Here is a 27,504-nt window from a genome sequence, read left to right on the forward strand (position 1 = left end):
TCATAATAGGTTGAGAGGGCAAAGCTCTGTCTATATTCTTATTTAAAAACAAAATATTTGGTTATTTTAGTGCTTTCATTCTCCCATATAAGCTTTGTGATCATTTTGTGAAGTTTTATAAAATATCTTTGTGGCTCTGCTTTGAGTTGCACTATGTTTCTAGATTAATCAGAGGCAAATTTCATTCTTCATTGAATTAAGTTTTTAAATGCAGGAATGTGGTTTTTCTTTTTAAAAAAATCTCCCCTTAATTTTAAATTTTTATTTGTTTTCAGATTATAATAACAATACTCACTCATTGTAGAGAACATAGAAAAATACAAATAGCCATTTCTTTTCCTCCTTGTTTTGAAATTCAAGTAGGGGGGATCCCTGGGTGGCGCAGCGGTTTGGCCCCTGCTTTTGGCCCGGAGCGCGATCCTGGAGACCCAGGATGGAATCCCACGTCGGGCTCCCGGTGCATGGAGCCTGCTTCTCCCTCTGCCTATGTCTCTGTCTCTCTCTCTCTCTCTTTCTCCCTCTGTGTGACTACCATAAATAAATTAAAAAAAAAAAAATTAAAAATGAAATTCAAGTAGGGAGTTGAGAGCTAGTTATACTCATGACTGAGCTAATTGCACACTGCTGGTCCATGGAATGATCCTTTAAAAGTCAGAAAAAGCTAATTGCTGTAATGAACAACCCCAGATATCAGTACATCAACCCAGTAGACATTTATATATTGCTTGTTTCCACGTTGGTTCAGCCATGGTGAGGTAGGGACTCTGTTCCATCAACTCATTCAGAGACCTAGGCTCCTTCACTGGTGTGACTCCCTCCCGGCCCCATCTTCTTTCAAGCTGTGTTAGATGTCTGTGCAGACCTTGACTTTTACTACCAAAGAATATAATTCATGTATCTGGACTCATTTCTTTAATAGACTGTATTCTTTAAGAAGAAAATGTGTCTTATTCATATTTATAACCCCAATACTATGCATGTCAAATAGTCACCCTGAAAAGAAACAAGTGAATTCTTGAAATTTTTTTCATTGGTCTTTCTAATAGTTTTATCTGTTTCTATTTGATATTGATAGTAGTTTCTACACATATAGTCAGAGCTTAGCTATAGTTCCGTTTTATAAAGGAAGGCTTTTATTTCTTTTTTTAAAGATTTATTTATTTACTTGGGAGAGAGCAAGCAGGAGAGGGGTAGAGGGAAAGGGAGAAGAAGAGAATCCCAAGCAAACTCCTCGCTGAGTGCAGAGCCCCATATGGGGCTTGATCTCACAGCCCCGAGTTCATGACCTTCTTGTTCAGATGCTCAACTGAGTAAGCCATGCACGTACCCCTAAAAGAAAGCTTTTATAAGCCAGTATATCTCTTACCAAACTATATAGATAATAGAAAGTTTCTTTAAAACAAAAAAATTAGAATATTTTGAGAAAAATAATTATATTAAGCATAAACCCTAATTTTGTAGGAAAATCAGGCATTTAGACACATCATCTTTTTAAAAAGTGCTTTTGTTCATTGACTGTTCTTCCTTTTCTTAATGTTTAGACAAATTATTTAAATTGTTAACCTTCTGTGATATGAAACATCTCTTTGTTTTAATACTGGTTCTAGAGAAACATTCTTTAGCACTTTTCAGAAATAAACAAATGAAACATATCCTAGAAATTTATATAATTTTATTTTAAATCTCAGATTTGGCAGAACTCGGCTTTCTTTATTTTCAAGTATAAATCATTTTGTCTTGAGGATATGCCTAAGAAGATGGCCTACTCCCCCCGTCTACCCATCTTAGACCCACAATGACTGCTCTCTTCATAGATTTATAAAGAATCAGGAACTCAGACTTCTGTTAAAATGACCACAGTGTACTTTATTTAATGATTTTGGTACCTTGTGTTGCAATAAAATAAAAAAAAAATCTACAAAATCCAAATATATAAAATTTCAAGTTTTCTTTTTTTTAAAGTTTTACAAGAAAAAATCATGTAACCAAGGAAATTTGTTCATTATGAAGCACTACTTTCCACTTCATTTCATCACAATTTGCAACTTACTTAACAGACCAAAATAACTATGGTATTATAGTACATCAAATACTTCACACACTGTGCTTTCAACTAGAGCACATGGGACCGCGGCCTGAGACAGCGGCGTCCAGCCAATAAAGACACTCTTACAATCCGAACGCTAAAGGAATGTTTGGATACATGGAGTTTGAATATATATATTTACAGGAAGGAAAAAAATTTAATAACTAGTTTAATTCTTCATTTCAAATAAAATTCCAAATACATTTGTACAATGTTTACAAAGTAAAAGCACAAGAACTGCCAAGGTTATCATTCGGGTCCAGGCACTGTGCTTGTACTGGGGGAAAAGTCTACACTGTTCCCTAAACACACACATGGGATCTCTCAGACCTTATTTCTGGAATGATCATGGGAGAGAGAAGCACAGGAATGGCAATTTTGCACAATCAGAATGTCATGCAGAGTTGACAACAGGGAACTGAGAAGTGATTGGTCCATTCTCTTGTTTGATGTTCATCTGCCACCTGTTATATTTTCTTTTCAGAGATAGATTTAAAACAAACAAACAAAAAAAATTGAACAGGGAAAAGAGCACAAAATGTTTAAGGCAAATTAAGCAAATATAGAGCAGCTTCTCTTGGTGTTAAGTGGAAAGGAGATTTTACCCCAATCGAACTTAGAAACCAATAAACAAAATTAAGAACAACCTCCTGAGGTTGGGTTTCTTATATCATATACAAATTTTTGAAAATTGCTTTGCACCAAGTATCCTTTTGAATTTTTAAATGAAAAACTTGTTGGTTACAAAGTGCATGATTTCATGTTTCTAAATAAAATAACAGTAGCTGAGGTAGTTAGATGTGAAAATTATTTACTTAAAATAACTGCAGAATGAAGAACAAATGTCAGTAGCAAAAATCCTTGCCATTTGGAAGCAGGTTTATATTGTGTAACGGTTTGATGCTGAGCAAAATGCTCCTTTTTTTAAAACTAGATGTTTTTAATGAAACCAGAATATTGACTAGTATTTGTTTCCAATTTGCTAGGTAAGGTGTCAGTACAGACAAAGTCTGTATCCCTGGTAATTTTGTAACTCATGTTTTCACCATTTCTGTATTGAAGCTATAAATAAAATGGTATTACTTATCATTACTAGAAACTTCTGATCTACACTGTAAAAATAATTCAGTAAAAACTATGAAAAGAACCAACAGGATGGATGATGTTGCTCATACTTTACTTTTTTTTTTTTTTTTTTGTCTTAGCCCTAAATTCAATGTACTATTTGGTTTCAAAGGTGTGGTAACCTCTGGCTCATTGGTTGCCCTCCTTGCTCTGAGAATGGGAAAATCCTAATTTGCATGTCTTACATCATTTTGCTCTCCAGGCTACTGAGCTGTCTGATAACTGAGAAGAAAAGCAGAGACAATTTAATAGAGGAAAGGTTCTCACCCATGTTCCCTCTCCTTCTGCCACCTTCACTAAAGAGAAGCTTTAGGTGAGACCTTAATAAGCAGTTTGCTGAAAACCTCATTTTTTTAGTGATCTCGTACCATCTAGATATGAAAGGAGTTTGGTGATATTAATATGCCAGGAATAAGAGGGGGCTATAAATAAGTTAGCAGGCATTCCTTTGGAGCAAAAAAGAATTTTCCATGTGTTTTCTACCATATGTTTATGGAACAGAATTAACTGGAAGTAATCGTAAAAGTTGACAACTACATTTATGAAGAATTGCATACACAATAATTATATAATGACTGGTCCATGGCAGTATAGTCACATATATCTCTGCTAAAAATTAGTTTTCTAAAAAAGTCTACTGTTTTCAGGGAACACTCTGGAAAGTTTCATGTGGACTGGAAAGCCTTAAGGGTAAAATATAAGGGGTTCAAATTTCCTTTTTCGCAGTAATTAATGTAGCTTCTGTCTAATAACATGTTGTCTACAGCTGTTTTTTCATCTCTTTGGTGAGGAATTTCATTTCTATCATTACAAGGAGTTGTACAGCTTTACTACTTTTAGATTCTGTTTTGTACCTTTGTCATACAGCCTTTCAATGATGAGTTCTCTGCATAGCCCTCTCTCATCCTGGCCAACCCCCCTAAAAGGCTGCCATACATTTTCTTATTTGCATGCACCTGAATCTAGTACAGTTAAATTCAGGTCTCTTGCACAAAAATAAAAGAAAGACACGGATATTTCCCTTCAGAAACAAGGACATTCTGTTACACTTTTGGTTTGAAAAACTTTTGGCACTGGGGGAAAAAGTCAGAGAAATTCAAATTATTTCGACTCACAATTCTCATATTTTGAGTCTAAAAAATGATATTTATCTTAAGTCTGGCATGGCAACATAAACTTTTTTTAATGGATCAGATAATTGCCTAGGTTAAATTCATGCTTCAAAAGGTTTAATACCATGCATCAGAAATGTTTCACCAATCTGAAATTTTAAGCTATACCACCAGCAACTAGATTTTGGAATCCAGAAGAGATTATGTTGAAAGTATACACTATGTTAGCTCCAGGCACAACATGATTTTAAACCCACTTATCAAGATAAACTTTCTGAAAACTTATTTCATATTTTTAAGAGCATGCATTGTTTTTTTGCAATGGAATATAATTATAAACTAAGGGCACAATGACAGCATTTATGTACATAACTTTTCCCCGTGAAGTCACATCTTTAAAACAGTATCTGAATTGTTAGTATAATTCCATGGGTGAATTACTACTTCACAATATTGCCTCCATGACTCAAAAATGATAAATATTTATAACCTCAAATCATGTTATTTAGGACTAAATATTTAAGAAAAAGCATTTACTTTGGGGGGAAGTTGTACAGGATGTTCCCTATAGTTGTTTTCCTACCATCTCCTTTGTCTTATAGTTGTATACTAAGATTTATGCATGTGTAAGTATACATGTATATCACTATATAGAAACCCTTGTGTAAACACGTCTCTGAAAAATTTAAAATTTATTTATAATCTGGAGAGATGTGTCATCTTAGGGATGAAAAAGAAACTCACTGTAAATAACACAAAATCTAATCTATCTATTCAAATTGTTACCTCCTGGTAGTGGGTTCCAGAACACCACTTGGCAATCATTAGTTCTGAACTCCGACATCATGTGGGCATTCTGGAAAACGGAGTTTGGTATTGGCATGCAAACTCTTTAGGCATCAGAAGGAGCCCAGTCTTCTGGATATGTTTAATAAATATGTAGTAAAATTCAGTTTGGCTAAGAGGAAAATCGTTAGTGTATATGAAACTTTTAAATGTTTGTATGAAAAGAGTTAATTTTTCTCATTTAAAAGCTGATAATTTAAAAAAAAGTTCTATTAGACCTTTGAAGAAAAAGTTTCACTTCTGTTAAGTGATCATACTCTCTACTTCGTGACTTATTGCTGTCATGTTGCTAGGCCGCCTTCATCTCCCCCACTGCAGCCTATCCTAAGGCTGCACACAGGCCTCCTTTATGCTAATGTTAGTTATGAAGTGTCAAGCACTTTAAGAACTTAATTCCTCCTCACAACACCACTCTGAGGTAGGTAGATAAAGATTATCTCTCTTTTACATATGGGGAAAAAAGAGGCAGAGGATGAATTTCTGAGGCTTAAGTGACCAACAACGAATGAGGACTCAAGGGGCTCAGATTCCAGGCCCCTGTGTTTCCACTGCTGGACACGGCCCCTGCATGTTCTTGTCTCCAGAAAAGAATAGATTTCATAGTGTAAAAGGATACGGTTTAATAGAATATATTTAAGTATTTAAAATAGCCATTATAATCAACACAGGGATTTTTTTAGTTTTCTACTAAACCATAACTTCCTCTCAATTATTACATAACAAAAGATAACAAAAAAAAAAGTGCCTAATGTTTTTGTAGTTGCCAATTGATTGTTGCCTCTTTGTTGCCAGTTGACTGAAACATTGAACTAAATATCCTATTGATAACATGAAGGTACAAAGATTTGGAAAAGGAGTTAGTGAGGTAAAAATCTCAAGGAAAAAGGAAAGCAAAGCCATATCGGGTTGGTATGTCATCTGTGACAGGAAGGAGCAGCTCTGTAGGCTGGAAGGCTTTCACAGGTGTAGGACTAGCAAACCATCCAAAGATGCATCCAAAGGTCTGCCATCCAAAGGAGCATTTACAAAACACGGTTAGCATAGGGCAATTGACACTTGGTGGCTGGAAGCCCTTGCTAAGCAAGGGAGAGCACCCATTTGATTTTGGGGTGATGCGATTTCTGCGTCTGATGGGAGGAGGGAGCCGACAAGTGTGGGGACTGATTACCCCATGAAGTCCTTCTAAGTTGGCACTGAAATGTAGAATTCGACACAATCACAACACTACCTAAGAATGTACAAAACATTTAGATTTTCTCTGGAAATCCTCTCATGACCTTGGCAGAGCTGAATACCTTCCAGTGCTCTGTGTGCCTTGCTTACAGTTGATGCCTCAGAACAAGTTCTGCATCATAAGCTCATGGGAAAGAAAATCGGTCTGAATAGCTTGCCTGTTTTTCTGTCCAACTTCAGAACAGTAAATAAGGTAAGCACACAATTTGAGGAAATGCACACACTCACCAATCCAGGGCCAAATCAGATGAAACAAGGAAGAAATTGTTCACAAGTAATCACAGATACAAGAGTCATAGGACTATCTCAAACTTCCTTCTGGAAAATGAACTTTCCTTTGATGACATTTTTTCCTTTTTCTCTTTTCCATGACTACAAAGGAAACACTAATATTCTAATATGTATAACCAGTTAGTCCTTGGCAATCAAAATGACATCAGCAAACCAAACAAAAAAAAATTATGCATTCTGTTTAATTTGGGAAAAACACCTTTTACTTCTGTTAACACCATAACATGCACCATAAAATAACTGCATTGAGTAGTTTATTTTTCTGCTTAGAAGATGTAATCCTTAAAATGAAAACTTCCTATTTGAAGAATAAAAAGTTAACCAATTTGTATTTCTCTTGAACAATTCAGTCAAATAGACTTGTGAACAATGAAGATTATGTGAAGAGCAGAGGGGCAATGATAGAATTATAAAGGATGGGGAAGGAGCTGAATAAAATGTTTCCTTGGCAGGAAGGAGCCCAGTGGCAGGCCTCCAGAACCTTCTTTCTGAAGGAGGTCTGTGCTACAATCACATCTGAATACCCCTAGGACAACCTCCCAAGCCTCTTCCACTCATGTGTTTGCCAAAAGTAAATAAAAATCAAATAGCATTTGCTCTGCATTATTTATTCCTCTTTGCACAACAAAGAGATTTTTAGCAGCAGAATATCACTAGCAATAGATTACTTCACAAGAAAGTTAAATTTCATTACCTATAACACCTGAGCATTTTCTGTCTATCTAGACAACACCAGACAACCAGATGAGAAACCATATCATTCAAACATCTGGATTTTCCCAAGTATCCAACTGTTTGACATCACAAAGACCTAATTTACTGCTTGAGTGACCTACTTCTTCACTTTGCTTTGGGATATTTGCATTCATGTGGACAGCCTTTATAGTTTAACAATGCCATAGTGTGTACTTCGGTTTAGTTAAGATGGTTCACCAATCATCTGGAAAATTCAGATGTTGAAGGCCCCTAAGTGGAAAGAAACTTAGTCATGAGAAGAAGAAAAAAAATCAGAGCTGCAGGGCTATCAGTACTCTAGTAGTCTTGTGTATGGTGAAAATCACTTAACTGTCCACATTTTTTCACTTCCATTATTCTGAAGATCATCCTCAAGGAATTATTTTTCCAATTTGGGGATAGATACATAGACCTAGGACGTGTAAACCTGGTTTAGTGAATTTGAACACAGAGGCTCTCATGATGTCATGATATATTTACAATGGGATGATGAGTAAGGCCATAGTAACCCTGAATCTCGTTCCTGTTAGAATGAGGGATAATTCAATGGTTCATGTTCTACAAGCAGGAGTACTTACAACACCTTTAAACACCTCATCTTATAATTCATCAGAAGCTCTTGGCATGCAGAACTAGCTAGCAGCATCGGGGCCAATGATCAAGGAGAGCTGTTCCCTTACAGACAGAGTTAGTCTCAGACATGAAGCCCCTGACATCTTCTCTGGCCTCTGCCTTGGCCCTTCACATATGGGTGTAACTATCCTCGGAGTGATGGAATGGCAGGGGCTACTCTGATCCTCTGCTCTCTAAAAAGGCAAGTATTCCTGATGAGCTACTGGGAGGTGTCCTCTTCAATCACCTTCTGTGCCAACACAGCTTATAGCTGCTCTCACTCATGAGCCTTGCCTAAGTGGATTGTTTATTGCTCCTGGGTCCCCACAGTCAATCAACTCACTGTATGTTACAGAATCTCTTTGTGCCCATTTTGGCTTTGAAGTTCAGGAAATTACAGTTTTCTTCAACTTATCAGTTTTCATTGCCTTGTAATTGAAAAGAAGTCACATGGTGGTAGGCCAGTTTTTGCCATTAGATTTCAGTGCTTGTGCCAAGCGCCGGTTCTGAAAAATGACTTTGACAGAGTAGGGTAGGCAGCACAATACTGGCACCTGTAACTGGGATTACATTCAGTAGCTCTCAAATCACTAAGATGGTCTGTCTACTTAGCAAGGAGAAACATCTTCGAAACACAAGAAAAAGGATCTTTGCTTCTTTTTACAAGATTTTTCTGTTAGGTTGCTCATTGGAAAAACCTGATGACTTTCATCATTCCTCTAGGGTTCACTCCTAAAATTGTTCTACCAAAAGGTTAGACAGGAACTTTATCAGAACATACTGGATGTCTGACTCCTTTGCAAGCCCTGAAACTATAATCTGGAGTATATTCATCCTTATCTTGGAGCTCAAACCTTTCTTGGAAAACAGAGAAACAAGTGGGAAAGAACCATGATTGTTTAAATTCTGAAACTACCTGTTTACTTGTAAGTGAACATCTAGGCAATAAGAATCTCTCTTGATGACCTTATAGCTTGTAACTGAGGTTTTGTAGGCTCTCAGAAACAACAGGAAGGTCAATTCCACATGCTCATGTGCCTCACTTTGAAACCACCAGGTTCCACCACCCAGGAAGGCAGGAATCAAATTATTGAATAGTTACATCCATGCAGATTTTACCTCTGAAATGGAATTACAGATTCAAGTTTCATAGATTGGTTAACACAACGCTGACAACACTATTCTCAAGAAACGAAGTGAGGGCGGCCACTGTACTCAGATCAATCATTAAAGAGATGACAATGACATTTTTTCTTTTCATTTCCAAACACAAGTAGATTTGTATCCATTAACAGGAGTCTCCATGACCCAATACCTATTCTCTGAGCTATGCGAGCCCCAGGAATCCATCGACATTTTTCTTTTTCTTTTTTTTTAAAGCAGCTCTTTCTGGCAAAAACAAATGAAGCGGATGAATATTCATAGCATGAATGATGAGGAAGCAGGTAGCATGAATTCATTAGTGCTCTACTTCACAGAGGTCTTTCTCTTCAGGCCCGGGCATGGCATGGCTCGGCATGGCACGACTGTTCCTTCCCACTAACTGATTAATTTTCCCTTGCGGTAGCTTGGCTACAATATTACAAGTCAAGAATTTGCAAGATTAAAGGGTCTGTTGCATTAATTAACGCAAATCACCTTCCGTAAAGCTTGACAAGTTCCAAGATGTTTCTGTAAAAAAAGAAGGGAATCGATACCATCAACACTACACATCTTTGTGACAGTCGCGGCTCACATTTTGAATGATTGGGCTCGTCCCCCTTCCCTTTCCTGTGGCACATGAGACACTTATTCCTCTTCATGGGGCGTCAAGCCTCTGATTCAGACCTAGGGAAATGTTTCACCCCAGGCTTTTGGAACGTATTTCAGGGATCCATTTCCTTTTCTATGTACAATACATTAGAAAGGTTAATAAGGAAAGTTGAATGTTTTAGTTCTTTGAAAGAAGGATATAAAAATGACAATTCTTTGACTAGCCAACAGATCTCCTTTGGTTACAGGATGATGTACTATTGCTTGCAATTCGAATAGAGTAAGAACTCACAGTGGGGCCCATAGAGAGTCCGGGTCGAAGGTCAATTGCTAAGTTTTACGTAGCAGTACTAGCAGTACCCGACATGCCCAAGTGCCAGAATCACAATGGATTGAAATGCTGATGTTGATTAAGACACGTTCTACTGGTTTGTAACCAAAAGAGGAATTTCGTACAATGATAGAAACCTGAGCTGTATTTTCAACTCACTTAGGGGTGTTGTAGAACTTACTGATAAATGAATTAATTTGAAATAATTAAGAGTCTTGATTTGGTACAACTCCATACCAGAATGCCACTAGAACTATTAAATTAAATTAACTCAAATGCAACATCTCCATTTGTTAATATTTGTAGCACTTAAATGAAATAAGAATTTGATTAGTTCCATTTTAATGCAAATCAAGCAATAGAGAGAGGAGAGGGGCACTAGCTTAATTTGATACATGGAAGTATAATAAAAACATGAAACCTTACATTTTCTGAAATTCTAATAACAGAGTTAGGTGACAGGCTTTAATAACAACACAAGAGAACATTTTGTGTTGGTACTGAGCTGGTAATATTTGCTTATCAAGTTGATTAATTAGTTTTGATGTTGGTCTGTTTTATCATCATGATCTTTGCTCTGCAAACATCGTATCAGTAACTATACTCTTCTTGGCCTGCATGATGGCTAAAACAGCAGTAATCACAGTGATCAACTACCTACGGTGGCTTGAACCTAGAGACCATACCTCATGCTTCCCACCATTATTAGGTCAACTGTTTTGTTGATATTTAATGGGACTCACCAAGAGATTCGTTGAATTATTCTGTGCTTAAAACAATGAATCTGTTTTTTCTCTTTCCTTTTATTCCTTAGAGAATCTGTGCATTCCCTGACCAGACTTATTTCACTTAGAGAAAATTTGTTATGCAAATTAATAGTTACCTTTAGCAATATACCCCTTACAGCTGAGGGAAGCCAACCATGTGGCCATATTGCAGGGAGAAACTCGATTTGGGTACTTTGCCAGCATGCAGTATCCACACGAGGTGAGTCTGGCTGTCCTGACTCCTGAATGTAAGGCAGCACAGTGTTCTCTTCTGGGCACAGGAAGTATGGCTTTAGGTCAACGTCTCAGTTTGCAATATCTGACGTTTAGGTCTGGAAATTTGTTATTCCTAAACGCTATGCTGGAGACGTACCATATGTGCTAATAAAGGTCATTTCCTGAAGATCAGAGAAGCAGCTTATTGGAAAAGTCTTCAGACATTTTAGAGGCATCCTAATTTCATGCCTCTTCTTAAAAAGAGTTCTCAGGAATATCTCCAAAGGTTATTCAGATATGATTGTTTAGAGTCAAGTGCTATGTGCCAAAAAAGTATTTCAATTTCTTTTTGTTGCCTTGTGACCTTGACTTAAAAATGCCTAGTATTGAAGAGGCATAGAAACAAATTATAAAATTACTTTTTTCTTTATAGACAGTCAGCCATTGTTGACTTATCTTTATATTTACATCATTACCTTATGTTTGTCATTGTGTGACAGTTGTTTATTATGAGGCTTACAAATACAATATTGGGAAAGCTATGTTTCCTTGTTGCTCTAGTATAGTATTAAATGTAGATATTAAAAATAGGAGTTGTGTAAGAGCGCAAAAAAGAGTTAAAGTCAGAAGACTCCCATTTTGCTGCTAATAACCAAAGTGTAAACTGCTGGATTGTGAGACTCCTGCACTTGGCTGTGTGTTTCCTGGCTAGTCCTGTGGATCATATGACTGAAGGAATCCTGATTACAAAAATGACCTGATCTCTTTGGATCTTGGTTGTCTCATCTATAAAAGGAATGTGCTGTAGTAACATTTAGATCTCTCTTTAGGTGCTTTCTTTTTTATTTTTTAAGATATTATTTATTTATTCATGAGACACAGAGAGAGAGAGGCACAGAGGGAGGCAGAGGGAGAAGCAGTCTCCTTGCAGGTTGCCTGATGTTAGACTCGATCCCTGGTCTCCAGGATCACACCCTGGGCTGAAGGCGGCGCTAAACCGCTGAGCCACCCAGGCTGCCTAGGTGCTACTTTCAATAAAAATTAGTGACTTCTAATTTAACATATCATCATAAAGATCTGCTTAAATCTTCTCAAAGTAGGAAGACAGAAGATTGCTTGTATTTTTCATACTTTAAAGTCAGATTGAACACTGCATATTTTTCTAAAATAAAGACCAAGGTTGAAAAAATCTAGGGTTTATTACTGGCTATTTGTTTAGCATCAATTCAAAGGACATCACACAGCTTACTATACAATGCCATTGAATGAGTTTTACTGTTATCCTATAGAACTCAGACATGTTACATCGAAAGTGAGGAGGGAAAGGACATATCAATCATTTTATAATCAGTTCAACAAATAGTTGGTAAATGTTTGCTTTATTCTTTACACCTAACTTTTCAATATAAGGTAAAAGTCCTCAATTTATATGATGGGTCAAGCTAATGGCTAATGGTATAATAACCCTCTTACATATTAAATTGTGTGAAATGCAAGATATATAATTTAGAGAAAAATCATGGCAGTGGGATAGGATAATGTCACTTCAAATGTTTGTCTATCTTTCTGCCCTCTCTCCCTCCCCCTCCTTCCTCTCTCTCTTTCTCTGTCTCTGTCTCTCTCTGTCGGAGTTTCAGAGTAAGCACTGGAGTTTATTTTTCAGTGTGCCTAACTGGATGACAGTATAGCACATGTATAGAATACAAAAGAAGAGCCATCAGGTTACTTTATATTTATCGCTTACTTTAGTGTAGAGTAGGGTCATGGAGAAGGACAATTGTCCAGAATGGAAAAATAGCACGTATCTACCTACCATGGATTAGGGAGTGGAAGTAAAATTCAGTCACAGGTGATAGCAATTTCCATTTCTCACTATTGACTTTTATTTTTAACTTTTCATTTTGGAAGACATCTTTGACCTTAAATAAAACTTGCTTTGGAAGATTTCATTGTCAGACCATGATTTTGTTTCTCCTGAAAGCTTGCCAAATCTGAAATAGATGTTGGTGGGAAAATGTTCCTTGGTCTTCTAGAAAAATTTTCAGTTGTGCAAAGTTGTTACAAGTTGTGTTCAATTCTCAGGTCCACTGTTTCCTACTTGTGGGATCTTTGGCAATTTGTTTAGTGTCTCTGAGATTATGTTTTGTCATCTGTAAATGGTCTTACTTAACTCATGGATGGTTGTAAGGATTAAATGAGGTCACATAGGTAAAGCTCTATAGCACAGCACTTGGCACACAATAAGTTCCGGTCATGGTAAGTTACTATCAGTATGAGGAACTGAACTGCAAGAAAATCTAAGGGTAAAAAAATAACCAAAGCAAAAATTTGAGTTTGTCAGTGTTTCTGACATATTATGTCAGTATATTATTTATGTGAGTAAAATATTTTAGCAAAATGATTAGGCATTTCAGGGACATTAAACCATCCCTATTGAGCAGAACATACACCACAAAAGACTGACAGAGTTTTACGTTTTGGGATTAGATCGCTGCATACAATATAACAAGAATGTGATTTTTTTTTCTTATGGAATCTAGAGAAAGAGCTTCAGATGGATGCTCAAACAACATGATGCCTTACACACTCAAAGGAGAGTTTCTGAACCCCTCATTTCTGTGGGCAAAAGGCTGTTTGCCATTTCTTCCACTTGGCTTTCTGCTGTGAGCACAGGCTGTGTTCGAGCTAGCCTAATTGCTACAATTAACAAAATTAAATGGCTCATTGTGTTTTTATACAATTCCACCCACATTCTGTGGAGTTTTACTGTTGAATGAGTAATCCTACTGTTGAGACTGTTGATCCCAGGCACAGATTGAGTCTTTCTGTGTGCCCATTTCTAGGATTACAACTGGACCAGACATAGGTCCAGAGACAAAGCCCTGCAGTGGACAGTACAGCTTTCCTAAGTGAGCAGAGGAGATGCAACCCGACTGCTGAGATCACTTCACAGCCTGATACAGGTCAGGTCAGGGCCAGAGACTTGGAAATGGAAGTTGGGTGCTTCAGTGGGTAGGCAGTAGACGAAAATCACCCTTCTTCGGCCATGTTGAAATGCCCAGGCTTCAGAGGGGGAAGAAGGGTGTTATGAGTCACAAGCTGGCAGAAGCAATCATTTTGATTGTTTTCAGAAGTGACACTGGACTGTTGAAGATAAATGAACATGAGTTGATCTGCATCCATCACTGAATTTATAGAAACAAGCACCTCAGATCTGCTGTTTTCACCATGCACTTCAACCATCCTCTAAGCTATATTTCTGAAAGACAGTCTGAGCTATTTTTAAAAAGGCTTTAAGGAATTCTCCTTAGAAACATAAAAATGCAGGCATCTCATCCAAGTTTTATATAGAAACAGTGATGGCTAATGGCAAAGATGTATGAGAATGCAGGAGAGCATATATTTAGTCTAGAAAATGGTTCATTAGAAAAAAATAGTGGATTCTTATCCAAACATTGTGGGAGAACTTCTTCCACTCGATGGCATTTGGTATGTTTAAAGGCAAATGTGTAACCTTACACAGTCTGGTAAGGACACAAGAGTTTTTCTTTGCTCAATTCAATCAGTTGGGAGAAAGAAACCTTGAAATGATTCAAACCTATTCTATTTAGCTTCTTAGAAGATGAAATCTTATAGGAGTGAAATAGCTTATTTAAGCTAAAAGTGATAAATTGCATCTAGGTATTTCCCTCAACATTACCAGTATGTTGATGTCTTATATCGTATAGACAGGGATTGTAAGTTTGGGCTGAAAAAGAGGAGGTAAAAGATTTTTAACTAAAAATTCACGTGTTGGTAACACACCAGTTAATATGCATGAAAGGGCAGTATATGCTTCATCTTTTTCATCTCTGTTCTTTTGTTGTGTGTGTAGATATATATGTAAACCATACATATATACATACATAACACATATGCATGTTACGGTATTTTAAGAAACAAGTCATTGAGATTTCAATTATTCCCATTCACTTTTAATTGGTCAGTGCTATCACTTAATTGATTCATAGAGTAAAATAAATTGGGCATTTAGGAATTAAGCATAAATACTTCATTATACTTTTATCTTCTGGTATCTTCATATTTTATATTGTACTAATACTCGAATTGCATGTTCTTGCCAAGTCAGTAAGAAAATTTATTTCACTTGTTGGACTCATGGCATTATCAAAAATGAATAGTAATGGAGTGTCCGCAAAGTCAGTGTTACTGAACTAGACAGCACATAGTTAAGTAGGACAATGAGAATGGCTAAGAGGATTTAAAAGACATAGTCATTATGGGAGACCAAACTTTGACTTACTTGGAAAATTTTTTTTTCTTCCACACAAATACTTAAAAACCTCAGTATGGTTAAGATACACACACACACACACACACACACACACGTATATATATATCACATATGTATATATTCTTTAATCTTAAACACAGCTTCATTTTCAAATGCTAATTTGAAAGTGAAAAAGATGTATAACGTTTTCTTTTGGAAAATTTATGGTCTTGGGCAAAAAGGGAGTGCTAAGAGCAGGACTCCCCTCCCCTCAGAGAATCCAAGTAGAACACAGGAAGTTGGATCCCACAGAGAAAGAATCCAGCATTTCCAATCTGTGTGCTAACTGTAGCATGTTCTTTTTGGGCTCTCTGGGCTCTCTGGTTACTGTCTGTGGAGGGTTTCATGGCAGATTGAAAATGAAATCTTAGGAAGAATTAAAATACAGATACAAAAATCAAGCTTTGTTCCTTTGCACATTGAAAATGTCTCTTTAAATCCTAATACTTTAAACTCTGTGTTTTCTATATATCTAGAAATGAATAATAACGGTTCTCATCACACCATCTGAGGGCAGCACAGTGCTTTTTCTGAATCATGGAAACAAGATTAGGTCACGCTTTTCCTCAGAAGCAGAATTTTTTGGTTCCTGTAATCTTGAGAGAGTTTGGAGTTTATGGTGAAGATATCCTTTCCTTAGCAAGAATTTTTGACTAACTAAAACATCATCATCTTCAAGTATGTTGGATAATGGAGTATTTATGGTATTTGGGAAATTGCTGAGAAATACAAACTTTTTACACCCTCCTAACTGTATTCTTACCTCTAAGACAAAGCACAGTACATTATTGTTTATTCACACAGTACTCATTTTGACTCTTAACATGTTAAATGGGGTATCAAATTGAGAAATAACTCAGGACTTACATGATTGAGGAGTGTTGGGGCCTGCTGAGTTTGTGTTGATTGACACTCTAACTGTAATCTGGCATTTACTCATGAAATCAAAGGTATAGTTCAATTGAGCCATTCAATTTCCAAAGATCATCAATTAAAAGTTTTCTTGGAAATAATGAAGCTAATAACTCATGGTCCTGCACGAAAGTGAAGAATTTTTGCCAATATAATCACTTTTTCCATCTATAATGGGGGTGCAATGTTTTCACCAACTGCTGACAAGAAGAGCGTCTTCCTGGGCCTTTACTGACGACTAGGTAATCTTTTCACATCCAAACAAAAGATTATTATTTTTTAGTGGAAATCTTGCTTGGAGGATCGAACCATGGAGTGCTAGGAAAGTATGTCTACCAATAAAAAATCATCTATTTTTAAAATGTTGCTCTGGGGCTTTGTACCAAAGGAAGTCATAGATTGAACCCTCTGCCATTTCCCGTGGATGTCACTGGGACAGCAGTCTCTGTGTGACACACCCACTATAGGTGGTGGCTATAGAACTTGACTATTTTAAGTGGATTGTACAGTCCAAATCACAGAATAATTAAGCTAAACGGACTTTTCCCTCTTCTGTCTCTCTGTCTCTCTTTCTCTTTTTTTTAGTGACTTGACTAATATTTAATATATAAGTTGGGTTAATATAAAACCAGGGAAGGAAGTTTAAGACATCTTCCACTGTGGTCAGCTTTGTGATCATGGATGGATGAAGATAATCATTTACAGCTCTCACATCCTGGGAAACATTGGCCAGTCTTGACAAGCCCTTTCTAGTTAAGCTGATTCTCTTGTCACCTGATATCCTGATAGCACCCCTGGCCAGGTTCCTGGGGGCACCGACATTGCAAAGTAGGGTGATCTTGCAAGAGACAAGTGTTCTCAATCTGCTGAGGCAGGCTGATGGGATTTGTGGACCAGTTCCTGACATCCCAAGTAATTCTGATGCTTAAAGTGTTTTAAACGATTCCAGGTCTATAAAAAAAGTGATGATGCCTATATGTATACCCTATATTTTTTATTACAAAAATATTGAAATAATCCATGAGTTATTCCACTCTGCACCAACTATAAAAAAATACTATCAAAGTTTGACCGGCACTTTTAATGCAACGAAAAGCACCATGACTGAGGACACTGGGAACAGAAAGCAAGGGACGTTTACTTGCCGTACGGAGGTATTAAAAACCCAGAAGTTTGTTCAGAGTGCGACTTTACAAATGATTCAAATACAAATCTTAGCTGGATCTAGTGATAAGCCCTCCGTCAGTTGGGAAGGGTTGTCTCATAGCATATTCACTGCACTGTCTGCTCATACTTACTAAAAAGTGTCCAAAGCCTCTAAAAGACACATCACTTTGACCTTGGGTTGGGGGGAGGGGAGTCTGTACACAGTGGGGAACTTGATGGTGCACTCTCACGTCCACTTTGGGGGGCTCACGCCACTCGTTCTCAGGTGTTTGGGACTTCCACATCAGTCCTGTGGTTGGACGTGTTTGGCACTAGGAAGGTGTGGCGCAGCGTGCTCTGGACTCGCGCTTGCCTGTATTCACACAGAGCCATGCTTCCCCACGTCTCGAAACATCCAGTTCAGCATATTCCTCTCCTGTTGCTCTGCACCTATGAGCCCGCGTGAGCTGCACAGGCCAGGACATCAGACACTCCTTTTGCCTTGTTTCCCTGCTTCCTCTTCATGTACTTACTACATTTTTGCGACTGAAGACTGAATCAGGATGATCATTTAGTTTACATCACGAAATCATTGAGAGCTCCCTGGTCTTGTCAAAAGCCATACATGTGCTGCATAGGATTTCTGTCGGAAAGGATGTTCTCAACTGAAAACTTAAAATAAGAGACAGATCCTGAAATGTGTTGAAAGTGAACCATTCTACCGATTCGCATACACATGTAAACAACAGTTGAGTTTGTTGTCCATTGGGTAGGATTTTCACGCGTGGTAGTGGTTTCCAGATGAGAATGGTCTATGAAATTCTTTCCTAAGTAGTACTATTTTTTTTTTTTTCTGGAGTCTTGAGGGATATATTTTCTCTCTGTTTTTATATTCAGAATCAGAGCTTTGCATCAAGAAAAATCACCTAAGCTATTTTGACAGAGGACTGGTGCCGTGTGTGTGTGTGTGTGTGTGTGTGTGTGTGTGTGTGTGTGTGTGTGTGACTGAATATATTTTTATGCAAAGGTCAATTAACTCCATCAAAACACCCTATTGATCGGAGGCAACATTTTCCGTGATCATAGTACCCTCTGGTGGACACGCTGAAAGTGGGCAGGAGGGGTTGGTAGCAACAAGGAGTCCCGCTGAGCCGGCCCGTTTCCCTTCCCTTCAGTGGCTGTTTTGGAAGGAGACCAGCAGCAGGCAGTCAGCTGCTGGAGGGTCAGACGAAGCGCATTACAGCTCGTTGCCCTGCTCTAGGACAAAGTTTCATTATTGCCACGGCCCTGCTGCCACCCCTTCACCTGGAGGTTGTGGCTCCTCCCAGGCCTTGCATCTTATAACGTGGTTTCATACTCCAACCGCTCCTGGATCAGGGCATCATCTTTGTACTGCAGCCTCGGAGGAGACGGGGAACATTCAAAGGCTAAAATGGCCTTTCGAAGGCTTCGGTCCAAAACGTGCCTCTCCCACGCTGGGTACCTATTCCTGAACAGGTCAATTTTAATGACGGATTCTTCAATCCGTGGCAGGCGAGATGACGGGGTGGACGGAGCCGTGGGCCTCACCTGAAAGACAGGTACACACCCATCCCGCTCTGCAAATTTCTGGTCGCGGTCGCTGGCGACACTGCGGTTGTTGGAGATGGACCGGAGCGTGCTGGTGGCCACTTCTGGAGGCAGGGTGAAGGCAGCGACTGGGTCCTCACAAGCACAACTGGGTGACTGCCCGAATCTGGGTCCATTGGGGTGAAAGAAGGCATAATACATCAGCATAAAAACGACGCCAGTTAGAAAGCTGCTGAACACCACACACAGTGCTGGGATGGCGAACGCATCTGCAAACGGGGGAGCCTTGTAGAGGTACCAGAGGGCACTCAAGGCTGTATTTTCCAGCAGGATCACAAAATAGTAAATGAAGAGCCTGCAGCGTGTCCTGCCTTCCTTGACGTTGAACCAGCTGAAGATGTAGATGATCCCCACCACCATGTCGAACACAATCTCTTCCCATTTGGTGATACAGAATTCTGTCTCACAGTGGACAATCCAGAAGGTCATGATGCACCAGTGGAGGACGATGAAGATCCCAAAGTACAGCTGGAAAACCGAGGCAAAGAGGGCGAAGGTGATGACTCTGGCAGCAATGGTGAAGAAATGCCAGCAGAACTGGATGACAACAGCCATGTAGCTGATGGGCTTCTTGTCATCTCGAGAGTCCCGGAGAGCCTTCTGGTAAGAGGCCAAGGCCCAAGCCAAAGACACGAGGGAGGCTGCCGCTGTGAATCCTACAAAGGCAAAAAGGAAGACATTTTGTCAAAAGGGACATGCAGTGCTGTCCCCCGAAAATAAGTCACATGGAGCTGGGGGCTTGGGACAAGTACCTGTGACCTCAGCAAAGCTCTTCACTTCTTTGAGTGTTTAGCTGAGCTTAATCAGATGGGGCTCCTAGTGTCTGCCCTCTGTGGGCCCAACCATATGCAGAAGTCATGACCTATGACAGGAAAGCTATTCAAAACACACGTGGGGTGTGGCATCTGGAAATGGGGTGGGGTGGGGTGAGCTTTCTGTGTATATGGTGGAAGTAGGTAAACTAAGGAGGTGATTTTGTGTAGTCGGAAAACAGCTATGGACTGGAGGTTGACAGATTGGCTTGCTGTGTCAACTCTGCATGACTTTGGACAATCATTTCAACTGGCGTCCTCATTTATAAAGTGGATAATCTCCAAGGTTCCTGGCAGCTTTGAGATTCTGCGGATGAAAGGGATAAATAATCACTGGAAACGCGAGGGGCTGGCTGATTTACTTTCTGCTTCTAAACAAGAATAAATGCACTTCATTCACAAAGGAAAGTTTATTCTTTCTTACAAATAAGAAGGCCATAAAACCTCCTTGGCAATGTTTCTTGTCTTACCTGGTATGCAGTTTGTCCTACTATCATCTGAACATAATTCTTCCCATAGCTCTTGTCTGTTCCTTACTGCCATTCTCTTAGAAGAAGACATGTTTGCTCACTGGCTCTCACCACTTACTCTTTCATAGAGGAAAGATTGTACAGAAATCACCTCTCAACCATTTCTCTTATTTTACTAACTGCATTTGTTTAGTATGTTCCTTAAAAGTTTGTTTACATGTTTTTAAAATAAGTTTTTTCATTTCCCTCTGCTTTGCCGCCATCTGCTGTGTCTGAAGCATTGCTTGTATGGTCCAGACATGGACAGGGCTCACCTGAAAACATACTGGCTTCCTTTAGGAGAGGAGCTCTTTGGGGGAATTCACTTTGCCACTGAAACGTTAGTCATTTTGCACACTATGCAACACACCATAACAAGACTTACCAAGACTAAGAATAGGTTTTGAGTTTTACCGTCCAGCTGGCATTTCTCCACAGATCCATTAACTTATCATAACCAGGCCACCTTATAGTCTTTGGACAAGAATGGAAAAAAATAGAAGGATTGCCAAGAACTGGGGATAGAACTGTATTTTGTTTTTATATTTTGATAGAGAAAGGCTGTTGTCTATGATCTTTGAAAAATGAATTGGAAAAAAATGACTCCTGTAGGAAAGATGCACACTAATTAATGGAAAACACGGTCAACCTCAACGATCATTTCTAACACATTCCCCTTGAGTAAGGTGAACTTCAAAAGACAATATTGGTGAGAAATACCTTCCAATGGCTACTTCTCATATCCACTTCCAATCAAGCTAGCAGAAAGTCCACATCTTACTCTGGATCTTCAGGGGGTTTTTTCTGGCCAGCACAGAAATCTTCTGCTACCACATCTCTCGAGCAGTTATGTCAATATTTTAGGTCAGTTGGAGACCAGCACACAAAAGAATTTTTTTTTTTTTATTTATGATAGTCATACAGAGAGAGAGAGAGAGAGGCAGAGACACAGGCAGAGGGAGAAGCAGGCTCCATGCACCGGGAGCCCGACGTGGGATTCGATCCCCGGTCTCCAGGATCGCGCCCTGGGCCAAAGGCAGGCGCCAAACCGCTGCGCCACCCAGGGATCCCACAAAAGAATTTTTGATAATGTAATTTCTTTTCTTTTTCTTGTGTTTTTAAAATATATTTTTTGTTGTTCATTTGTTCTGTTTCTCTCTCTCTCTCTCTCTCTCTCTTTATTTTATTTTATTTATTTTTTTTTTTCTCTCTCTCTCTTTAAATGAAAGTATAATTTCTATGGGGTGGGAACCATCTACCTCAATTGTAAAGCAAATCTGGGAGATGAAAGGACACGGTGGGAAGAAAAGTAAGGAGAAGAAGAAGGCGAGACAATGGGAAATAAAGGGTCATGGAATAATGACTTCGAGAATGACACCCTTATTCTCAGTTTAGGACATAAGAACAAAAGGTTGTGCTGTTTTAATCCCAACACCTTTGAGTGACACGGAAGCTACTCATGACCTCGTTCCTTATCTCTACTGTTTGCTGCGGTACAGATGGTTTTGGAGTAGACTGCGTCCTCCTCTCTGAGTATGGGGCATCCCTGCAGGGCGGCACCTGCCGAAAGCCCCACCCCCTTTTCACACCCTGGCGCCCCAGGACAGCGTTCGCGCGCAGCGCCACCTGCAGGAAGAAGGCTGCATTGCTGGTCAACTAGACCAAGCGCTAGCCGACTCCGGAGAGTCGGAACCACGAGGATACGGTCTTTCACAGGCGTTATTAAAGGCTGTTTTTCAAAGCAGTGACTAATAGCAAAGCATAACAAAACGTTGCATACACAGCATCCTTAAATCATCCGCTCTTGCATGTAGAAGAATTGGAAAATTAGCCTAGTCCATCTTCCCCTGTAATCTTCACCCCTTTTATTTTTATTTATTTTTAAAGATTTTCTATTTATTCATTCATGAAAGACACAGAGAAAGAGGCAGAGACACAGGCAGAAGGAGAAGCAGGCTCCTCGCAGGGAGCCTGATGTGGGACTCGATCCCCGACCCTAGGATCACGCCCTGAACTAAAGGCAGGTGCTCAACCGCTGTGCCACCCAGGCGTCCCTCTTCACCCCTTTTATTGCATGTCCTAAAAAAGTAATTGAGCCTGCTCCAGGACACGTCAGGAACTTGGTAAGAAAATATTCTGGCAATAGAAAAGGGAAGATTTTCTGTCAGCTTTGCTTTCTATGTATCTTACAATTCACAAAGTAAATTTTTTGCCTATAGCCAAGGCAAATTTCATGTCCATGGATGACCCCCCTTTATGAATTCTCTGCTATAGCAACAATTAGAATTTCCTTGGTTCGTTTGATTTTTTCCTTTCTGTTTAGCAATTAATTTTTATAAGATGAATATATCCCCAAACAGAAAATACAGGGCAATCTTAGAGTTATTCCTTATTACAAATTCACATTACCATGAAATCCTTAATTTTTTGCTTTTACACAAATAATGTCAGCTCAGTTGTTTCAAGAAAAATTCCCTTAGTAAGGCACTGCATTATCATTAAAGTAGAATTCTCTGGAACTTTTGATGCTGGCAGATAGAACCCTAAGTACTGTTTTAGCTAACAATGTATATTTTCACTCTTTATTTGAAAATTATTTGAAACTTAACAGGAGAATTGCAGAAGTAAAAAAGTTGTCTATTGAATATTGAATACTTATATTCTCTTTGCCCAGACTGTCACTTGGCCTCTTTTACTTTATCACTAGCCTCCCCCCCACCCCACCCCACCCCTTCTCTAGCCTTAGCCTTTTTTCTCTGAACCATTTGAGAGTAAATTGTATACATCTTGGCTGCTAGGGTCTGATTGTTTTTGTCCCCCTCCATTCATATGTTGAAACCCTAACCCTAAAAGAGGCTGGTATTAGTAGGAGGAGCCTCTGGGAGATGCTTAAATTATGAATGGGATCAGTGCCTTCTAAAAGAGGCCCAGAGAGCTTCCTAAGCCCCTTCTGCCACCCAAGAATACTATGAGAAGTCTTCAGCCCAGAAGAGAGCTCTCACCAGATCTTGGACTTCTAGCCTCCAGAACTGTGACCAATATATTTCTGCTGTTTATAAACTATCCAGCTTGTAGTATTTTGTTATAGCAACTCAAAAAGACTAAGACAGGGATGCCTGAGTGGCTCAGTATGTGATCCTAGGGTCCTGGGATTGAGTCCTGCATCTGGCTCCCCACAGAGAGCCTGCTTCTCCCTCTGTCTATGTCTCTGGCTCTCTCTGTATTTCTCATGAATAAATAAATAAAATCTTTTTTTTTTTTAAAAGGACTAAGACAATGGTTCTTTACCCAAAAATATATCAATGTCTCTTTCTTATGACTAGAGATATTCTTTTAGATAACCACAATAAATTTATCAACTTTGGTCAATTTAACACTGATACAATACTTTTTTTCTAATCCACTGTATCCATTATCAATATTCCAATTTCATCAATTGACTTTAACAATGTCCATTATAGGATTTTCCCCTGTGGTACAGAATTGAGTCTGGAATCAGATATTGCATTTGGTTGTCTTATCAATATAGTTTTTTTAATCAGAAATATTTCCACTGACTTTCTTTCTTTTTGACATTGGCATTGTTTTGAAGAGTACAGTACAAAAAAAAAAAAAAAGAGTGTTCCTTGTTTTGGATTTGTCTGTTTCCTCATGGTTAGATTCAGGTTACACATCCCAAGCTGGAATATTATGTAAGTGACACTGAACAATATTTCCAGCACCCCCCACACCATTAAGATATTGAAATACAAGGATTTCCTCAGTAGTTCCAAGAAGTATATAATGTGTCCATCAGAATTTTGGTGCAAAAGAATGAATAGCTTACAAAACTTCACTCTAAAATCAAACACACAAAACAGCTGCAAAAGACTCAATGGGATTCTCTTATTTATTAAAAGGTTGCAATAGATGATAGGACCTCAGATCTTATCTAGTGCAATGATCTCATTTTATAGAAAAGAAACCAAGTCTCCCTTGGAGAGCTTATGTGATTTATCTTCCCTCTTTCTTTCCCCTCTCTTATTTCTGATGAAAATTGCCCTTCTACTGCAAAGCTACCCTCTGCTTCCTGGAAAAGAGACTTTTCAGTTAAACCCTCTGTATCCCAGCTCTTCCTCCACAAGATTGCACACATGTGATAAGCTTCCTTTTACCCCAAGAATAGCCTTTCACTTTACTGAATCTCTTCCTCTTTATTTCAGATTTGTCTGTTTCCCATTTTTCCTTCTATTCTTTATCTCTTGCTTCTCCATTTTTATCTGCTCATCCTTGAGTTACTGGCACTGGTTAGGATGCTGCACCTGGGCCTCCTCCCTTAGCAGCCCCTCCCTGAGAGATTCCCTGCACTCCAGCATCTCCACTCCTCTAGTCCACCTCAGCACTCAGCACACCTATCTCTGTACCAGACTTTTCTGGCCCTAGAGCCATGTGTCTGATTATTTCCCCGAGAACCTGCAGGCCTACAGTCTTTGTGTTCCATGTACACAGGATCAATGGGATACCTGGAAGCAATCTGGCTGTAGATGACAGTGTTTGCGTTCTCATGGAAATAAGACAAATCTTCTTCTTCTATGCCCCCTGATGTTAGTGTAATACCCTTCTCAGAAAGAGAGAGAACATGAATTTCTGGGTAGGCTGCCACAGTTCTAAGAAGATGATTTCGAATGCCACTTGACTGACTAAGAAATACGAGATTGCAAAACCATCCAAATCCAAGGATTCACAATATGTGCCATTTGGGTGCATTGCATCTGGAGGGGTCCAGAATAAACCACGGTAAAAATTATTTCCAGTTGAAGGCATTTGAGTTCCTGGCATCTTTTATCTGCCTTAAAGCAGAGTGCCTTAAAAGAACTCAATTATCATAAATGCCCTCCCCAGGAGTAACTTGAACCTTCTTGGAGAGGAAAAGTCAGCACCACACCCAAATAGACTATCATAAAACTATTATATCTCCCCTCCACTTTTTTAGAGTGCTTTATTTCTCCACAAGTCACTTGTTTTTCCATAAATGCCTTTTCTCCCCCAATTTTTAGAAATCATTTGTTTTCCCAGAAGTGTCCGTCTGCCATCTCTCATCCCCTATTAAAGATAGATTCCAAAATCTAATGACCTCCTAGAGTCATATTTCCTTGGGAATGCTTGTGTGTGCACACATGATTACATACATAATTTACATACTCGCACACATGATTACATATGTAATTGAGTCTGTATTTTGTCTTGCTAATCTGTTTGTTGATTTATTTTATTTATTTATTTATTTATTTATTTTATTTACTTATGATAGTCACAGATTGAGAGAGAGAGAGAGAGAGGCAGAGACACAGGCAGAGGGAGAAGCAGGCTCCATGCACCGGGAGCCCGACGTGGGATTCGATCCTGGGTCTCCAGGATCGCGCCCTGGGCCAAAGGCAGGCGCCAAACCGCTGCGCCACCCAGGGATCCCCTGTTTGTTGATTTAATTTGCAGGCCCTCATACACAGAACTAAGAGGGTAGAGGAGAAGTTCTTCCTTCTGGTAAACCCCGAATTGAGTCCAGCTGACCCCAGGTAATTTTGTTTTCTCACTGCAGCCCGAAGAATTGATCTGACTTGGAATAAGACAATTCAATGATCATAAAGTCAGTGTGGCAGTTTATCCTATAATTTTGAACTGAATATCTCTATATATTTGGATAAGATTTGGTAAAAGATGTAGCACCTTTGGAAATATAATCCAAGAATTTTTCTTTAAAAACCTCTAGATGAGGTCAGGATTACTTCTGGATTCTGAGATCTGTGCATTTGAATTGTTGCAGAGGTTGCTTAGTAATTCAGAGACTAGTTCCTCAGAGGAAGACTAAGGTACTTTTCCATTTTAAATAAAGATTTTTTATTCAGAATGAGGGTTTTGAGTCTGATACTAGCTAGTTAGCTAATTAGCATTTCAAAGAGAACTGATAGAAATCAATATTGTGTTGTTCAAGTGAATAACGAAGTTTTGACTTTCTTCCCTTTTTCCTCCTTGCTTCCTTTGGGTGTCCTTTCCCCAACTGGCGTTTACATGTTTTTTTTTTTAATTTATTATTTATGATAGTCACACAGAGAGAGAGAGAGAGAGAGAGGCAGAGACACAGGCAGAGGGAGAAGCAGGCTCCATGCACCGGGAGCCCGACGTGGGATTCAATCCTGGGTCTCCAGGATCGCGCCCTGGGCCAAAGGCAGGTGCCAAACTGCTGCGCCACCCAGGGATCCATGTTTTGTTTTTTGTGTGTGTCCTTTTCTTCCTTCTCTTTCTTCTCCTCTCTATGACAGTCTTTCCTTCTGTCCTGCTTTGCTTCTGCTCTGCTCTTCTTCACTCTTTCTCCCCATTTCCTGGGGGGAACATGACATGAAGTTGAATTATTTTTTAAACAGTAGTTGTATTAATGAACTAATGTTTGGTGTTGCCCAAATGTAACCTTCTCACTGTTCCTAAAACTCAAATAAATTCAAAATAAGAAAGGAAATTACTCTTTTTCAATGTCAATGGCCTGCTCTACTTGTTCTTCTGCCTTTGCTCTGAATCCCATGGCTTTGCTCCAAATCTAGATTTGCTTTCAAGGAACTCCATTGAAAGAATTCATTACTGCTAACCTCTGTTTTTTTTATTACAAGTAACTTGCTTTCCTATAATCTTCCTCAAGTTGGATCTAAATGCAATCCTAATGAAAGACGTAGAAAATGTATATATTTTATTTAGGATAAAATAACAGTTCAGAGAATGGTTAATGGGGGCTAGAGGAGGGTGTTGTGAACAAAAGCTCTACCATCTCACTTTAAGCATTTCTTTTTGGAAGAATGGAATAAATGGGTCTGGTATAGGCTAAAAGACCCTTGGAAATATTACAATGCAAGAAACTTTTGATTTGGGGACCTGAAGACTAGGAGGGGGCTGCTTCTCACCTCCAAGTGCAAATTCATTCATTCTACAAACGTGTTTTCATATCAAGTGTGCTATCCCCTTCCTTCAGAGTACATATCCTGGTCTAAAATTATGTTTGATCTTGTGCTTTAATTTACTTCATTTTAATGTT

General features: G+C 38.9%; 1 protein-coding gene across 3 annotated transcripts in view; it reads right to left on the reverse strand.

The window, feature by feature from the left end:
- Nucleotides 1–1,860: 1,860 nt before the first annotated feature.
- XKR4 (XK related 4) overlaps nt 1,861–27,504 on the reverse strand; it is a 429,186-nt gene continuing 403,542 nt past the window's right edge. Inside the window, exons 3-4 of one of the 3 annotated variants that reach the window (XR_005989999.1) lie at nt 17,650–19,782; nt 1,861–9,711 (exon numbers count right to left, since the gene is read on the reverse strand). Coding sequence is in view for 1 of the 3 variants with exons in the window: in XM_041769603.1 (XP_041625537.1) it covers nt 18,836–19,782 (947 nt within the window). In the remaining 2 variants the exon portion in view is untranslated. Of the gene's footprint in view, nt 9,712–15,127; nt 19,783–27,504 lie in introns of those variants that run through there. The other 2 variants (XR_005989998.1, XM_041769603.1) reach the window with 2 other exon arrangements.

Source organism: Vulpes lagopus, chromosome 9, assembly GCF_018345385.1.
Source record: "Vulpes lagopus strain Blue_001 chromosome 9, ASM1834538v1, whole genome shotgun sequence".
Taxonomy (NCBI): Eukaryota; Metazoa; Chordata; class Mammalia; order Carnivora; family Canidae; genus Vulpes; species Vulpes lagopus.